The 16,529-nt window shown below is 38.9% G+C and overlaps 1 protein-coding gene across 3 annotated transcripts in view; it reads left to right on the top strand.

Moving 5' to 3' along the window:
* The window catches only part of LOC125224932 (aminopeptidase N-like), a 34,906-nt gene extending 19,835 nt beyond the window's left edge, over nt 1-15,071 (top strand). For all 3 annotated transcript variants that reach the window (XM_048128450.1, XM_048128449.1, XM_048128451.1), the window contains 9 exons: nt 2,006-2,241; nt 3,933-4,113; nt 4,673-4,865; nt 6,568-6,842; nt 8,108-8,304; nt 8,622-8,789; nt 9,696-9,909; nt 13,861-14,008; nt 14,854-15,071. In XM_048128450.1, coding sequence (XP_047984407.1) covers nt 2,006-2,241; nt 3,933-4,113; nt 4,673-4,865; nt 6,568-6,842; nt 8,108-8,304; nt 8,622-8,789; nt 9,696-9,909; nt 13,861-14,008; nt 14,854-15,041 — 1,800 coding nt within the window. In that variant the 3' untranslated portion in view covers nt 15,042-15,071. The remainder of the gene's footprint in view (nt 1-2,005; nt 2,242-3,932; nt 4,114-4,672; nt 4,866-6,567; nt 6,843-8,107; nt 8,305-8,621; nt 8,790-9,695; nt 9,910-13,860; nt 14,009-14,853) is intronic.
* Nucleotides 15,072-16,529: the final 1,458 nt, after the last annotated feature.

Here is a 16,529-nt window from a genome sequence, read left to right as displayed (position 1 = left end):
ATTATAACATTTTAGTCTGGTGTTAGACCCTTGTGGAGAAGCTTAGTTATCGATGTGTCAGGAGCTAGCTTAGTTAGTTCACCAGTAGTTCGGCAACCTGGTCACTATGCGGTGGTGGACCGACCTGTGGCTCAACGAGGGCTTCGCCACCTACATCGAGTATGTGGGGGTTGATCATGTGAGTATGGCATCGTACTTTGGGGTTACACTGCATACATTTATGGTTGTGTCTATTATAACATTTTAGTCTGGTGTTAGACCCTTGTGGAGAAGCTTAGTTATCGATGTGTCAGGAGCTAGCTTAGTTAGTTCACCAGTAGTTCGGCAACCTGGTCACTATGCGGTGGTGGACCGACCTGTGGCTCAACGAGGGCTTTGCCACCTACATCGAGTATGTGGGGGTTGATCATGTGAGTATGGCATCGTACTTTGGGGTTACACTGCATACATTTATGGTTGTGTCTATTATAACATTTTAGTCTGGTGTTAGACCCTTGTGGAGAAGCTTAGTTATCGATGTGTCAGGAGCTAGCTTAGTTAGTTCACCAGTAGTTCGGCAACCTGGTCACTATGCGGTGGTGGACCGACCTGTGGCTCAACGAGGGCTTCGCCACCTACATCGAGTATGTGGGGGTTGATCATGTGAGTATGGCATAATACTTTGGGGTTACACTGCATACATTTATGGTTGTGTCTATTATAACATTTTGTGGAGAAGCTTAGTTATCGATGTGTCAGGAGCTAGCTTAGTTAGTTCACCAGTAGTTCGGCAACCTGGTCACTATGCGGTGGTGGACCGACCTGTGGCTCAACGAGGGCTTCGCCACCTACATCGAGTATGTGGGGGTTGATCATGTGAGTATGGCATCGTACTTTGGGGTTACACTGCATACATTTATGGTTGTGTCTATTATAACATTTTAGTCTGGTGTTAGACCCTTGTGGAGAAGCTTAGTTATCGATGTGTCAGGAGCTAGCTTAGTTAGTTCACCAGTAGTTCGGCAACCTGGTCACTATGCGGTGGTGGACCGACCTGTGGCTCAACGAGGGCTTCGCCACCTACATCGAGTATGTGGGGGTTGATCATGTGAGTATGGCATAATACTTTGGGGTTACACTGCATACATTTATGGTTGTGTCTATTATAACATTTTAGGTGTTAGACCCTTGTGGAGAAGCTTAGTTATCGATGTGTCAGGAGCTAGCTTAGTTAGTTCACCAGTAGTTCGGCAACCTGGTCACTATGCGGTGGTGGACCGACCTGTGGCTCAACGAGGGCTTCGCCACCTACATCGAGTATGTGGGGGTTGATCATGTGAGTATGGCATAATACTTTGGGGTTACACTGCATACATTTATGGTTGTGTCTATAACATTTTGTGGTGAAGCTTAGTTATCGATGTGTCAGGAGCTAGCTTAGTTAGTTCACCAGTAGTTCGGCAACCTGGTCACTATGCGGTGGTGGACCGACCTGTGGCTCAACGAGGGCTTCGCCACCTACATCGAGTATGTGGGGGTTGATCATGTGAGTACTTAACTCTGAAAAGACAACAAAATATATGGCGAATCATTTTACTTCAGTTCTTGAGATACTTTGGCATCGCTCAAGCAAATATCCTGTATGGCAATATACTTTGGGGTCTACTCTTTTTGGTCAGACTATAAAACCTATAACTGCTTTTATGTCGAAGTTTATACCAGAAATGTTGTTTGGCAAAAAACGTATTACTTTTTAACTATAAAACTCCCGTGAGACCCAAACATATTTAAAAATCTTTTTAAGCGGGTTACTCACGTGTTAAGTCGATATAACGTTCGACATTTTCGAGGATCTTTCTCAAGAGTAGAGTAGCGTAGGGTAGTGTCGCGCTCTCGACATGTCAAGGCGGGGTCGCTACTCTTGAGAAAGATCCTCGGAAATGGATCGAAACATGTTGAACGTTATATCGACTTAACGCGTGAGTAACCTGCTTAAAAATATTTTTAAACGTATTACTTGTTTCAGATCGAACCCGGCTGGAACATGTTCGAGTCCTTCTCAATCGACAAGATGGATCTCCTACGCTCCGACTCTCTCAAGAACACCTCGCCCGTCTCCAGAAAGGTCATTGACGCCTCCGAGATCTCGCAGAAATTCGACGAGATCTCCTATACTAAAGGAGCTAATCTTATAAGGATGTTGAACCATACAGTGTCTGAAGAATTGTTCCATAAAGGGCTGATGATCTACTTAAATCAATGGTAAGAGTTAATATTGACTTGTAGAATAAGTAGCAGGAATATAGCTCACCTCACCCGTCTGTAGAAAGGCCGTCAACGTCAACGCCTCTGAGATCTCGCTGAAATTCGATGAGATTTCATTTACTAACTAGGAATCAAATCTTATAAGGATGCTGAATCATACGGTATCGAAAGAACTGTTTCTTAAAGAACTATTGATCCACTTAATGGTAAGATTTCACATGTGAGTGTGTTTACTAAAACGTCCCACTTTGTTGGTTACCATTAAGGCGAAATTTATAGCAATCGACAAAGTGGGACGTTTTCTCGTGCACACTCACATATTATATATAACTTATATACGGACTTGTAAAATAAATAGCAGAGAGTTGTATATTTAATCATGAAAACCCTCATCACACTCTTATGTAAAAAAGCCATCGACGACACCGAGATCTCGCAGAAATTCGACGAGATCTCCTATACTAAGGGAGCTAATCTTATAAGGATGTTGAAACATACTGTGTCTGAAGAATTGTTCCATAAAGGGCTGATGATCTACTTAAATCAATGGTAAGATCTAATATTACAACTTATACGAGTATACGGACTTATTCTACAAGTAGCAGAGATATAGCTCACCTCACCCGTCTGTAGAAAGGCCGTCAACGCCTCTGAGATCTCGCAGAAATTTGATGAAATATACTAAGGGGGCAAATCGTATAAGGATGCTGAATCATACGGTATCGAATGAACTGTTTCTTAAAGGAATACTGATCCACTTAATGGTAAGATTTCATATTATAACTTATATACGGAAGAGAACAAATAGCAGAGACATAGCATATTTAATCAAGAAAACCTCATCTCACTCGTTTGTAGATAGGTCATCGATGCCTCCGAGATCTCGCAGAAATTCGACGAGATCTTATAAGGATACTAAACCGTGCAGTGTCTGAGGAATTGTTCCATAAGGGACCTGATATACATACTTAAATCAATGCTGAGTTTTTATTAGTAATAGAGTGAACGATGTGATGAGAAATCTCGCAGAAATTGGTAATGAACTTTCATGTGCGAGAGAGGCTGATGTGAATTCTGAACATCGGTATACTCTTGGGTCGACTGGTTCGTTTTTCGTCACGTTCCTAAAGTCCGATTCTGCTTTCGTCAGCCATTCTTCATTCGTCAACTTGTCTGCAGTCATTATCGTCTTTGACCATAATGAGTTGTTGGCTTTTTTCTTATTTCGACTCAATCGTTTTTCGTCATTTCGTATTTGGTCATATTCTAAGTTGGTACCGACCTAAGAATATGAAAAAAACACGAAAAACATAGATTTAACAGCGAACATGCCGAAAGAAGATTATGACGAGTACAGAAAGAAAGGAATTAAGATAAAGATGAACAACGAAATGACCGTAGTTGAGAAAGACCATCGATGATCGTGACGAATAAAGAATGGCTGACGAAAGCAGAATCGGACAAATTTATGAACGTGACGAAAAACGAACGTGTCGACCCAAAAGCACACCTGAACATCAACACATTGTCAGAATTTACTATGATTCAATTGCGACGCAATGACAAAATCCAATCGTTTTTTTTTTCTCTTGCATCCAATGGTGGTTCTCATGTCAATTATCTTTCGTATAATTCATTTATTATAATTTTTATCCTTTAACTAACTCATTCTATATTTGATTTTTCAGGACTTACACAAACGCGGAAGAGAACGACCTCTGGGCAGCGATGTCGACAGCGGTCAAATCCGACCCGAATCTGGGACAGCTGTCCGTCGTGGACTTCATGAACTCGTGGACCCGCCAAGCGGGATACCCGGTCGTCAATGTGAACAGGAACTATGAGACGGGCGATGTCATGTTCGAACAGGTAAGTTGAGGAAAGTCTTATTCGATATGATTAATTGCAATCCCTACTCGTGATCGTACTATTCGAAACCTCATTTGTTTACAAAAATAACTAAAGGGCGGAATTATACAAGGCCTTTGAGTAGGTAATATCAGAAATAGAGATATTTTTTGTGCAATAAAGATTGACCCCCTTAGTCCGTTTTCACATTATTCGATCCGATATCGGATGTCGGAAGGATTTCAATGGAAAAGATCCAAGATGGCGCCTGTAATGTACCTATGGGATATCGGTCCGACATCCGATATCGGATCGGATAATTATCCATACTAACTTATCCATAAAAAAAGTTACTCAACTGATTAGTTATAAAAAAGTATTTTGTCCCTTTCTGTCATGTTGACTTATGTATTTGCGAGAATGAAACAAAAACAAAACATCAGTAACTTTTTTTATAAATAAGGGGATAAATAAATAAATTCTTCTGCATACATTTTTGCGCAACGCTCGGACGAATAATTTCGTGTAAAATCTATAGTGTGGCTGAAAAAGTACTTATCAACTTATTTTTTTTTTACAGAAACTATTCACAAGCTCAGATGACCCGTACCAAGCCATGCTCGACCAACTTTGGCACATCCCTATTAGCTACACGACGTCAGCTCAGGCCAGTCAGTCGGCCAAGCCACAATTGTGGCTGAAAGAGCGCTCAGTCATCGCCCACCTGTCTGTCAACAATACGGAGGCGCTGTATGTCAACGTTAATGCTATTGGTAAGATACTATACTCTGTCAACCAAGTCTGTCAGTAAATAAGAACAAAGAAAACTATATGCATCCTTTTCTTTAGGGTGCTAGAGAAAAGGATACCTGTAGTCTTCTTAGTTCTTATTTACTGACAGACTTGTTTGACAGAATATACTATAAGTGGGAGGAACGTGCTTCTCTAAGGCTGGAATGGCGTCGTACGGTTCACAAAAGTATTGGGTTTTTTGAGACACAGCGTTTAGAAAAACTTGACGCTAAACGCCATTCCCGGAAGACCAGACCAAAGCCGTCCTACACTTACACATATAACACAGCTGGCAGCTACATTGTTCTCCGTGTAATCGCACGTTTAAAACCAAGTTCAGTTTTGCGAGTCATTTAAGAGCCCACCAAAACCAAAACTCAGACCACATGGACTAACAAAGAGTCGCCATAGCCGGATACGGTTTGGACGACGATGACATCACTATATTAGCACAGTATAATAAAGAGTACTATCGTACAGTATGACCGCTCCCGCTCCCCGCTAAAAGTGCCGCCCACCCCCTCTCGGTTACCTCACAGTTACCGCCGAACCAGTTAAGGCGAACAGTCGACCTGTCATATTTCACTCATACAGGCATAGTACGCGGTCACCTACACGAGCTTAGACTGTGTGCTAGGAATATATTTGATCGCTAGTGTCCGAGGTGTGATATTAGCTAGAAGTCGTTAAGCCAAGCTAGTCAGTCCGCCAAGCCACAACTCTGGCTGAAAGAGCGCTCGGTCATCGCCCATTTACCAGTCAACAATACGCAAGCGCTGTATGTCAACGTTGAAAGTATCGGTAAGATACTCACTCACTGCATTAGCTAGAAGTCGTCAAGCCAAGCCAGTCAGTCGGCCAAGCCACAACTCTGGCTGAAAGACCGATCTGTCATTGCCCATGCATTTGCCGGTCAATAATGCGCAGGCTCTGTACGTTAATTTGGACGCTATTGGTAAAATGGTAGCTATAGTGTAATGAAGCCTTGTAAACATCAGCTGCACTTTGGTGGGCGTCGCGAAAATAATGTTTCTTCCCTATTGTAAGTTTTACAAATTATTATTAACACTAATGAAACAAGGCAAATGATGCATTTAATCAGCCTATTATGGCATTAAGTCGCGCTCCTAAAAAATATGTTACTAGTTCGATGCCTAGATTTAACTTACTTGAATTTTAAATATAAACACACTTCAGAACAAACAGACAGGAGTGTACAAGTTTCTAATGGGTCGGCAACGCGCATGTAACACCTCTTGAGTTGTGGTGATTTCTAGTATTATTATTTATTATTTATTATTTCAACATTAGCATTAACAGTTAAACCTTACATGCTAACACTTGGATTAATTAGGTACAGTTATCTTATTCTATAGGCACAATAATGTTTTATTAATTATATTTATACATCATCTATTTATTGAATTTAATTCTAATATTAGGTCTGAGTCTGACAAATGATAAATCTTACATGCTAACAGTCAGGTACGTTTATATTTATTACATAATTAGTATGTGGGTATTTTTTGCACATTTTAATTTTCCTCGGTCACCCGTTGACCACGAACGCTGTAATGTGTTCAAAACGTCGAGATGAATTATTATCCGTCTCCATAGTTTTATTTCATCCTATGTCACTTTTGCCTTGAATAGGGTTTTTTCAACTATTTATTTTGCCCCCAGGCTACTACCGAGTCAACTACGACACCAAGAACTGGGAGCTCCTCGGCGCAGCCCTAAAATCCGGCCACTTCAAGTCGCCAATCACGAAAGCGCAGCTCATAGATGACGCGTTCAACTTGGCCAAGTTCTCCCATATGAATTACAGCCAAGCGCTAGGGTTGACAACCTGCGTTATAGAAGGCGAAGATTCCAAAGTTGTGTGGGAACTGCTACTTAATAATATGGGATTTATCAAATATAATATTAGGAGCTCTTCTGGATATGTGTATTTCCAGGTAAGACATTTTTTAAGTTTTAAAGAATTAAATGATAAATATTTTTATTCGTCCTAAAGTACAAGATATTAGTAACTCAAATTTACCACATTTATGAGTGTGAGCTTATCAAATTTTGCAAAACAAGAGCTCCCAAATCAGTGTTTCACGCGGATTTTCCTAAACGAGCATCAGAAAAAAAATCATTACTAATTAAATAAGCTTTTTCTTCCGTAAGTTTTTTATTTATCCTTGAGTTAATAAGATGTTCAAACTGAAACAAGTCCGTATTCTGTATTTTAGTATGGGTAAGGTGTACAATTGTATCTATGAATATTGTACATTTTACAATATATCGGTTTTTTTTTGTCATAGCGCTCTTAAATATCACGTAACGAGGCATTTTTATTGTTTTTGTTGACTTCAACTTACAATAACCTAACCACAAAATTAAAATTTTGAAAAAACCCCCGACCGCGACATAGTGGACCGATTTTCATGAAACATGGCTAAGAACACTCCCGACTAACTCAGCTTTCAGACAAAAAAAACTATGTCTAAATCGGTTCATCCGTTCGGGAGCTACGATGCCACAGACAGACACACACACACAGACAGACAGACAAACAGACAGACAGACAGACGGACTGACAGACAGACAGACAGACACGTCAAACCTATAACACCCCGTCGTTTTTGCGTCGGGGGTTAAAAATTGACGCCCGAAAGCTGCAAGCTGCGATTAAAGACGGACAACTCAAGTGGATTTTACTGAGTTCATTTGACACGCTAAGTAGATACGTTTGCTTGATCTATGGTATATATGACATCTGTGCGGCATATGAACGGCTCAGTTGGAATCAACACATAAACATTAGATGTAATAGAAAATATGAGGGTCTTGTTCTATTTACAAGCTTTTATTCAACTTGCCTTGTTAGTATGTTAGTGTGCGTCAAAACGTAGAATTTAATCCACTTCCCTAAATTTGACCCACTTCCCGCTTTTCGATTGAGCTGAAATTTTGCATACATATGTAAATCACGTGACAATGCAATATTATGGTATCATGGATGGCTGATCTGATGATGGAGCAGAAAGGTGGTCATAGGAACTCTGTCATGAAACGTCGTATCCCCATCGAGTAAGGGGTCTTTAGAAATGTCTCGGAGAGCAGTAGATGACTGTTGAAAGAACGGTACAGTCGGCGATAAAAGCTTGTGCCAAAAATGTTTTTTTTTTTGCAAAAAACTTATTACATAAACTAATCTCACTCAACCCAACAGGACTACATGAAAATCCTGCTCCAAAAGCAGCTCGAACGCCTCAACTTCGGTTTGAGCAAGCCCAAGGATGACAACGAAGCGTTCCTGATAGAGAGCCTCGTGATGTGGGAGTGCGAGACGGAAGCCCCGCGCTGCCTCCAGTGGGCCCAGGACCAGTTCACCAACTGGTCCACTCAGGGGGACCTCAGTAACAACACGTCAGTAACATTTATTATAACACTAGTACATCCAAGTACGACCACGAATCGAAAAACTAAAACTGCACCAGAATGTTTAGAATGTAGAATGGTTACCTCGTTTCTTTTGCCTTACGAGTTCGCATGGATCTCATGGATGGATGGATGGAAGAAGCGGGTATTTAGAGTTCTCCAAAGTCGGCGAAGGTTAAGTGGCTCCTGTGACGTTGCTTACATCCGTGGATGACCATATGACCACTTTCCAACAGCCGGCTCGTCTTCTCAATTTGTTAACTATCGCACGTTAAAAAAAACTTAATTATAATTATCTTTCACAGCATACCGGTCTACCTCCGTTCGCTAGTTTACAACATGGCCATAAAGAAGGGCGGTCGTCGCGCTTTCGAGTTCTTCTGGGACGCCTTCCAAAACGCCACGGATCCTAACGTGAAGACCCTAATTATAAACAACCTGCCGTCCACTAGAGATCCGGCTTTGATCACACTGTAAGTATTTCTTATGTATTCAAATGTCATACCGGTATTGGTATTTTATCGGTCTCTGGTGCTAATACCGGTTTTTAAATGAATATTTATAAAAAATATGATTTCGGTATTGGTATCGGGTCTCCCTCGGAATCCCTAATAACGTTTGTTCGAAAATCACTTGGCCTAACTCATTTGGCCGAATTATGAAATGCCTAACGCTCTTTTGGCCTAACGATCATTCGGCATAATTTAAATTTTGCCCCAAAAATGACATTACCCAGAACCGATTCGCTGTTAGAAAGGTAGGTTTAGGTTAGGTTAGAACCGTGACCTCACACAAATCCGAATCGCTTCTAAAAAAGTGGGTTTAACGGCGTTAGGCGAAACAATATTAGGACATTTAAATTAGGCCAAATGATCATTATGCCAAAAAATATTAGGCCGAGCACATGCCACCTGTACCTACTTTAATTATTACTGCTACTATCGGTACTTTAATTACTGCTAATACCGGTACGAGAAAGTCATACTTTGTATTTTCTAAAAGAGATTTTTTATTTTATGCAATAGATATGTCTTTGTATCCTACCATGCCATGCCTAAATGTAAATAGTCAATAGATCTATAAAGAATCTATACTCGCATTTCTATTCACAAGATATTTTAAAAAGGTATCAAATACCATCGGTTCTAACTTACAGATGTAGTGCGGAAAGATTTCTTCGCATTGTTACGGAAACGTACGAACGTGTCATGCTATTTCAGTCAGTCTCTGCACAAGATGTACTGACATTGACTGAACTAGCATGACAAATGCGAGCGTTTCCTGAAAATTACGAAGGAAACCCTTTTCGCACTAACATCTGTATCAATGTCATTTCACTATGACAATGTCCATTTTCTAATCTACTCTGATCTTCACAGACTCCTCGAAAGAAGTCTAAACGAGCTCCCCAACCAATACGCGTCCACCGTATGGGGCGTGGAACCCACCGTAGGAACCAGGATCGCCCAAGACTTCTTGATAAAGAACTTCGACGCCATCTACAACAAGTTCACAAGCATGGATGAGTTCACGTTCCCGAGCATACTGAGCGGCGCCTTCGGGTTTATTACAAGTGAAGATGAACTTAATAAGGTAAAGGACTAACTTCTTTTATATTTGATGTTTTTTTATGGGATAAGAGGCAAAAGAGCAGACAGGTCGCCTTGATGGTAAGCGACTACTGCCGCCCATGGACACCCGAAACACCAGAAGTGTTGGAGGTGCGTTGCCGGCCTTTGAGATGGGTGTACGCTCTTTTCTTGAAGGTTTGAAGGTCGTGTCTTGTATATTTTTGTTGGTGCTGGTGGTACAATAAAGAGTTTACTTAATTACTTACTTCTTACAAACAATAGTCAAATATTTTTAATTTTTTAAATAAGAAAACTACCGTTTGACACTGACATATTAAACATATATAATCATCCACGTGTAAAAAGTCAAAAATCGCTCGATCTCAATGAAAATCCTCCTCGTTACGGAGCGAAACATGTCGAGCATTTTTCGACTTTTACACGTGAGTGACCCGGTTTTTATGTTTAATATATTGTTAAAATTTGGTGTAAAAATCCTATTCTGTAAAATTTGAGCGCAATTTCCTTGTATCCTTTCCACAAAAATTCTCCTGAACTTCGATTGTCTTTCGTAACTGAAAAAAAAATGACGCAGATGTTTTTCAAACTATACTTGCTATTTCTTGTCATCAGCTCAATCCAAACGATCCAATAAGGCCAATAAAGCAATACAGATATTAGGGGGCGTCCATTAATCGCGTCATACGTTTTTGGCTTATTTTAGACCCCCCCCCCTCCCCCATGGTGATCTTTGGTGATATTTTCAGGACCCCCTCCCCCCCTGGCCAATATGACGTGTAATTTTTTGGCACCTTAAGTAGACTTTTTTCCAACCCACGAATCAACCAAATCTTGGCGCGAAATTCAAATTGTCTATGAGAATTAAACCTTTGCCCCCTCATTTTTAAGGTTCCGTGCCTCAAAAAGGAAACCACTGAACCGAAACAACTGAACCGATTAACTTGTTTGGCACACATATGTAAACTTGTGATCGTGACCCAAAGACGGGCATGTAATTTAAATACAATAAAAAAGCAACTATAGGGGCCACTTTTGGGGGGTAAAAGTGAAAATTAGAAATCAAAGTTTTTTGAAATAGTTTTTTAGCTTGTTACATATCAAATGAAAGAGCGTTAATTGGGCCCCACTTTTTTTTATTTGGATTTTTTCATGTGCTTTCCACTCAGAATCGCGAGCTCTTTCAATCCTAATAGGAGTAAAAAAGTGTCCCAAGGTTTTACTCTATTCCGTTACCATTTTTTCATAAATTTTGTATGGCGGTAACGGAATGGAAGGTCTAAAAAAAATATGGAAATCTTGGGACATTTTTTCTCCTATCACGATCAAAAGACCTCGCGATTCTGAATATGACTCGCGTAAAAAATACCCATGTTACAAAAAAAGTGGGGTGGACAACTTTAAAAAAAAATGGCCCTTTTACGTATTTCAAAAATATATGTTTTTAATAATTTTTAGTCAAGTAATTTAAGAAAAAAGGCAAAAATGACCATTCCCTTATCTCTAAAACTAATTAGCATAAAATTTTCAAAAAACTACCCGATATAGCCTTTAATGTATAGATTACAAGAAAACCTATTAGAAATATATAGTCAAGCCTAAATTAAAATTTAAATTACGAATTACGAATTTCACTCACTTGGGGCTGCAAGGAGTAATCTTTTGAAAGTGTTGAGTGCGTTTGAATATTACATGTACATTCATTTTTGTTTCGTCTTTTTAAGGTTCCGTAGTCAACTAGGAACCCTTATAGTTTCGCCATGTCTGTCTGTCTGTCCGTCCGTCCGTCCGTCCGCGGGTAATCTGTGACCGTTAGCACTAGAAAGCTGAAATTTGGTACCAATATGTATATCAATCACGCCAACAAAGTGGTTAAATAAAAAGTGGAAAGAAATGTTTTGTTAGGGTACCCCCCCCCCCCTACAGGTAAAGTGGGGACTGATTTTTTAACCGACTTCAAAAAAGGAGGAGGTTCTCAATTCGACTGAATGTTTTTTTTTTTTTTTTTTTTTTTTGTATGTATGTTCCTCGATATCTCCGAGAATTGTGGACCGATTTTCAAAATTTTTTTTTTGATCGAACGGGTATAACCCCGAGATGGTCCCATTGGCACCAAGTCAGGGTCTGATGATGGGATCCTGGAGAAATCGAGGGAACTCTTCAAATGTTATAGGCACATGTAATGTTTTTAGTGTATTTTTCAAAGGTAAACCAGTATTTACGCCTGATGGTAATAATTTTATGTGGCTGAGCTGATGATGGAAGGTCAACTCCTCAATGGTTAGGAGTTAAAGGATAATTCTTTCACTAGTGTACATGTATTCGGACTGATACATATAATATCAATAGGAACCACTAAAAATCAACAAATAAATAAACTTTTTTAACAAAAAATAAAACCGCCTTCAAAAATAAGCGCGTTACAAAACACGGAGAAACTAAAAAGCAAAAAATAATTAACCTTTGAATTCAGATTTTTTATCGTATTGCAATAATCTAAACATCCAAATTATAAACAAATCAATTATTTTTGGAGTCGGTGCCAGCCTGCGTATGGTTGGGTGGGGCAAACAGGCAATAGCAAGGCGACGAACAAGTCTGGTACCGACTGCAAAAATAATTGATTTGTTTATAATTTGGATGTTTAGATTATTGCAATACGATAAGAAATCTGAATTCAAAGGTTAATTATTTTTTGCTTTTTAGTTTCTCCGTGTTTTGTAACGCGCTTATTTTTGAAGGCGGTTTTATTTTTTGTTAAAAAAGTTTTTCATTCCAACCCCAACATGTGATATATTGTTGGATAGGTATTTAAAAATGAATAAGGGTTTACTACAATCGTTTTTTGATAATAATAATATTTTCGAAAATAATCGCTCGTAAAGGAAATAAGAAGGCGCTTAAGCTCTTCTTGTGATGTAAGGAACCCTTGCAACACGAGTCCAACTCACACTTAGCTGGTTTTTAAGTGTTATGGCTCGTCTATGATTCCGCCAAAGTCAAGGTTTAGGAAGGCATGCGTTTTTTTAAGACAGTTGGCCGGTGAGCTCACATTTGTCAAATTTGCCGCCTTTTTACAGTGCCATGATTAGGTTGACCGTCTATAACCGACTGTCCGTGTACACGTGATGAGGGCAAACTAAAAAAATCTTTGAGAATTAAAAATAACCGACTGCACACAGCTCTTTTTTCTCACTTGATGGTCTCATCGGAAAATCAGCGCTGGAAGTCACCAGCAACACGCTGAGATGAGGCCATTTCGTGGCACTTCATTCCTTTCTGTTTGTGTTGTAATGTGTAATTAATCTTGACTGTGTTCACGAATAAATTATATTCTATTCTATTCTTTTCTCTTTGCACTGCACAACGCAAGTTCTGACTGTAAAAGTTGATATAAAAATAGCTCAGAAATATGTTTTTCTTTACATTAGTGTAACAAAAAAAATACACGTGATATGTTCCTAACCCCCCCACCCCCCATGGTGATATTTGGTGATTTTTTCATGACCCCCTCCCCCCCCTATGCAGTATGACGCGATTAATGGACGCCCCCTTATGAATATTCGTCACTATTCTATTAGCGCTGCACCGATTTACGTATTGCTACAGGCTACAACTACAGCATACTTAATTGGCAGGCAATCATTTTAGCGTGATAAATGTACCACGTCGGGCCGTCCTTTTTGCACTGTTTGTAAGTGCGAAGGGACGCACTGACGCGATACGGGTTATCACACTAGTGTGCTACGCCCGCTGCCCCCGAAGGATTTGATTTTATCGGTACCCATACCATACCGGTATTACTTTCTGTGATACCTTTCCCTACACTTTCTGTGGTATGGTACCGGTATGGTATGGGTTTCGGCTTCAGTAACGATTTATCGATTCGGTTTCAGTTCCTGTGACTTTTTATAATACCAGTATTAATGTTTGTATCCCTGTTTATTTATTACAGTTAAAATCATTCGCGCTGCAACATAAAGACAAGCTGATGCCGGTATCCCAGACGTTACAGAAAATGATGGACACCGCAAAACTAAGGATCGAGTGGATGAAACGACACGCGCCAACTGTCAATGCATGGTTCAAGGACTTTGTCACTAGTAAGTTAATAAATATAATAAATAATAAATATAACAAACAGAAAATTGATGAACTCTATTGAGAGCCATTCAAGTTTCAATTTAAACATTTTTTTTAAATTAATGCTGAAAATGGTTAAAACTTAAACACGGTGTCTTTATAACCTAACCACAAAATTAAAATTTTGAAAAAACCCCCGACCGCGACCTAGTGGACCGATTTTCATGAAACATGGCTAAGAACACTCCCGACTAACTCAGCTTTCAGACAAAAAAACTAAATCAAAATCGGTTCATCCGTTCGAGAGCTACGATGCCACAGACAGACACACACACAGACAGACAGACAGACAAACAGACAGACATACACACAGACAGTCACGTCAAAATTATAACACCCCTTCGTTTTTGCGTCGGGGGTTAAAGACTAAGCAAGAAAATAACATACAATGTAACAAAACTATTTGCTGTTGTGCAGCAAGCAAATACTAGCATTTACAGCACAGGGGCCCATTTCTCGACGCTACACGTTACAATTTACAAGTGGTTGTCATTGTCAATGTCTAATATGACAAGTAGGAAAGAGACTTCCGTTTGTAACTTGTAACATTCAGTTTTGACAAATGGGCCCCTGTGGCCCGTTTATCGAAAGGTACAAGCCTTGTATTACAAGTGTGTTTCCATGACAACCCATACGATTTGACAGTTCGCGCACTTGTAATACAGGGCCTGTACCTTTCGAGAAACGGGCCCCTGGTCTTCAATACACTCACAATAACTATTTTATATCCAACAAGAAGTTTAGCAAACACCCGCTAACTAGACTTGAAATTCATTTTAAAACTAAACTTTTGTATTTTTTGCAGATCACAATAAGTCACAAGCATCAGAAACGCCAATAACGACCACGACAACGGCACCCAGTGCTGAAAACGCAACGCAAACCAGTATCGGTAACGATATCGTTACCGCCAACAATACCGGTAACGTACAGCAAAACGGTACCACTTTAGCGCCTGAAGCTAACAGCACCACAGCTGAGCCAGAGATCTAATATAAATAAAATTAAAATGTCACAATCCAAGGTATCTATAACTCTTTTCGAATTATGGTTCCTGTGACAGTTCGTTCAAGATTCTTTCGAATAATAAAAAAATGTCATATAACCCGGCAACCTTCAAAGCTAGGGTGAACAGCTTCTGGGCGAGCTCACTCTATCGTAGGCCACGTCTTTGCCTTTGGCTAGTATGTGACCAAGAGCAAGCCCATTTATAATTAAAAAAAAATCAACATGTTTTTATTGCTAAATAAAACGTTGAAATTGCACATAATTGTCTACAAATATTTTACATTACAGCTACCCTGTTTTAAAATGAACTGTCCGACGGAGTATCTATCGACACAAGAGGTATAGACATACATACACTTATGCCAAATTCACATTCTGACAATATTGACTTAATAATAAAGGTTAGTCACAGTGTAGCATGATAAGACGATATGAAGGTACCCAATTATTTTCTAGGATTTTATAAATATTGAAGTCGTAATCGTAATACAATTTTTTTTACAAAATTGTGAGCGTACAACGAAATAATGTACGACCGAATAAACGAAAACGAATTATTAACGGTACCGGTATTTTTTAGTATCGGTAAAAAGTACCGGTATGAAACGCGGTATCGGTGTATCTTGAGATGCACTATTTTTAAATGCACACTATTTATTTCTAAGCTGTTTTGTGCGAATAAATGGTCACTAAATATTTTTCTTAGAAATAATTAATTAAAATAAATTCTAATACTTTCGTGTTTTACTCAGTCAAACATCACTTTATTGAGAAATTGTACTTATAAAATATTTTAAACAATTATATTTATACTGATTTTAAATGTAAAGATATATTAAATAGTGATAAAGTTAAAAAAAAGGTCTCGAAGAGAATATTATTTTATTGATTGTATTGTACATAATATTATTCATAATAAATAATTTAATATCTTTCATGTACAAAATCACAACAATTTTAATTATATTTGTTGCCTTAGTATTTTTCATAACCACAAATTTTATTTTGAATCTATATTTAATATTTATATGTATAAGAAAACAAGATTTGTAATATTTTTATGAGCCTATTGTGTCCCACTGCTGGGCAAAGGCCTCGGTTTTGTGCGACAACTGACCAGTCTCTCAAAAAGGAAATATAGATTAATTTAAACTTTTTTTAACTAATATTTTTCTAAATAATAATCTCTTTTATTTATACAAAAAAAAACTATTTGTGTACATCGGTCGCCTAAGTGTATTTTTAACTAATGGTAGTGCCAAATTTTATCTGTGGCAGTTGTACGTTTTTACAAGATATGTCTTTTACCAGTTTTACCAACAACAAAGAGGATGGAGTATTACAGAGAGTTACTGTTGAAGTAAAATGTGTAATCACAGTGCATAGACTGCCATCTCTTGACAAAGGCTTAAAACTTTTGAACCTCAGTTTTGACAATTTGGCCCATATTCTTAGCTTGCTATGTGTTAAAAT

Source organism: Leguminivora glycinivorella, chromosome 3, assembly GCF_023078275.1.
Source record: "Leguminivora glycinivorella isolate SPB_JAAS2020 chromosome 3, LegGlyc_1.1, whole genome shotgun sequence".
Classification (NCBI taxonomy): Eukaryota; Metazoa; Arthropoda; class Insecta; order Lepidoptera; family Tortricidae; genus Leguminivora; species Leguminivora glycinivorella.
This window is presented reverse-complemented; position numbering and strand designations above follow the sequence as displayed.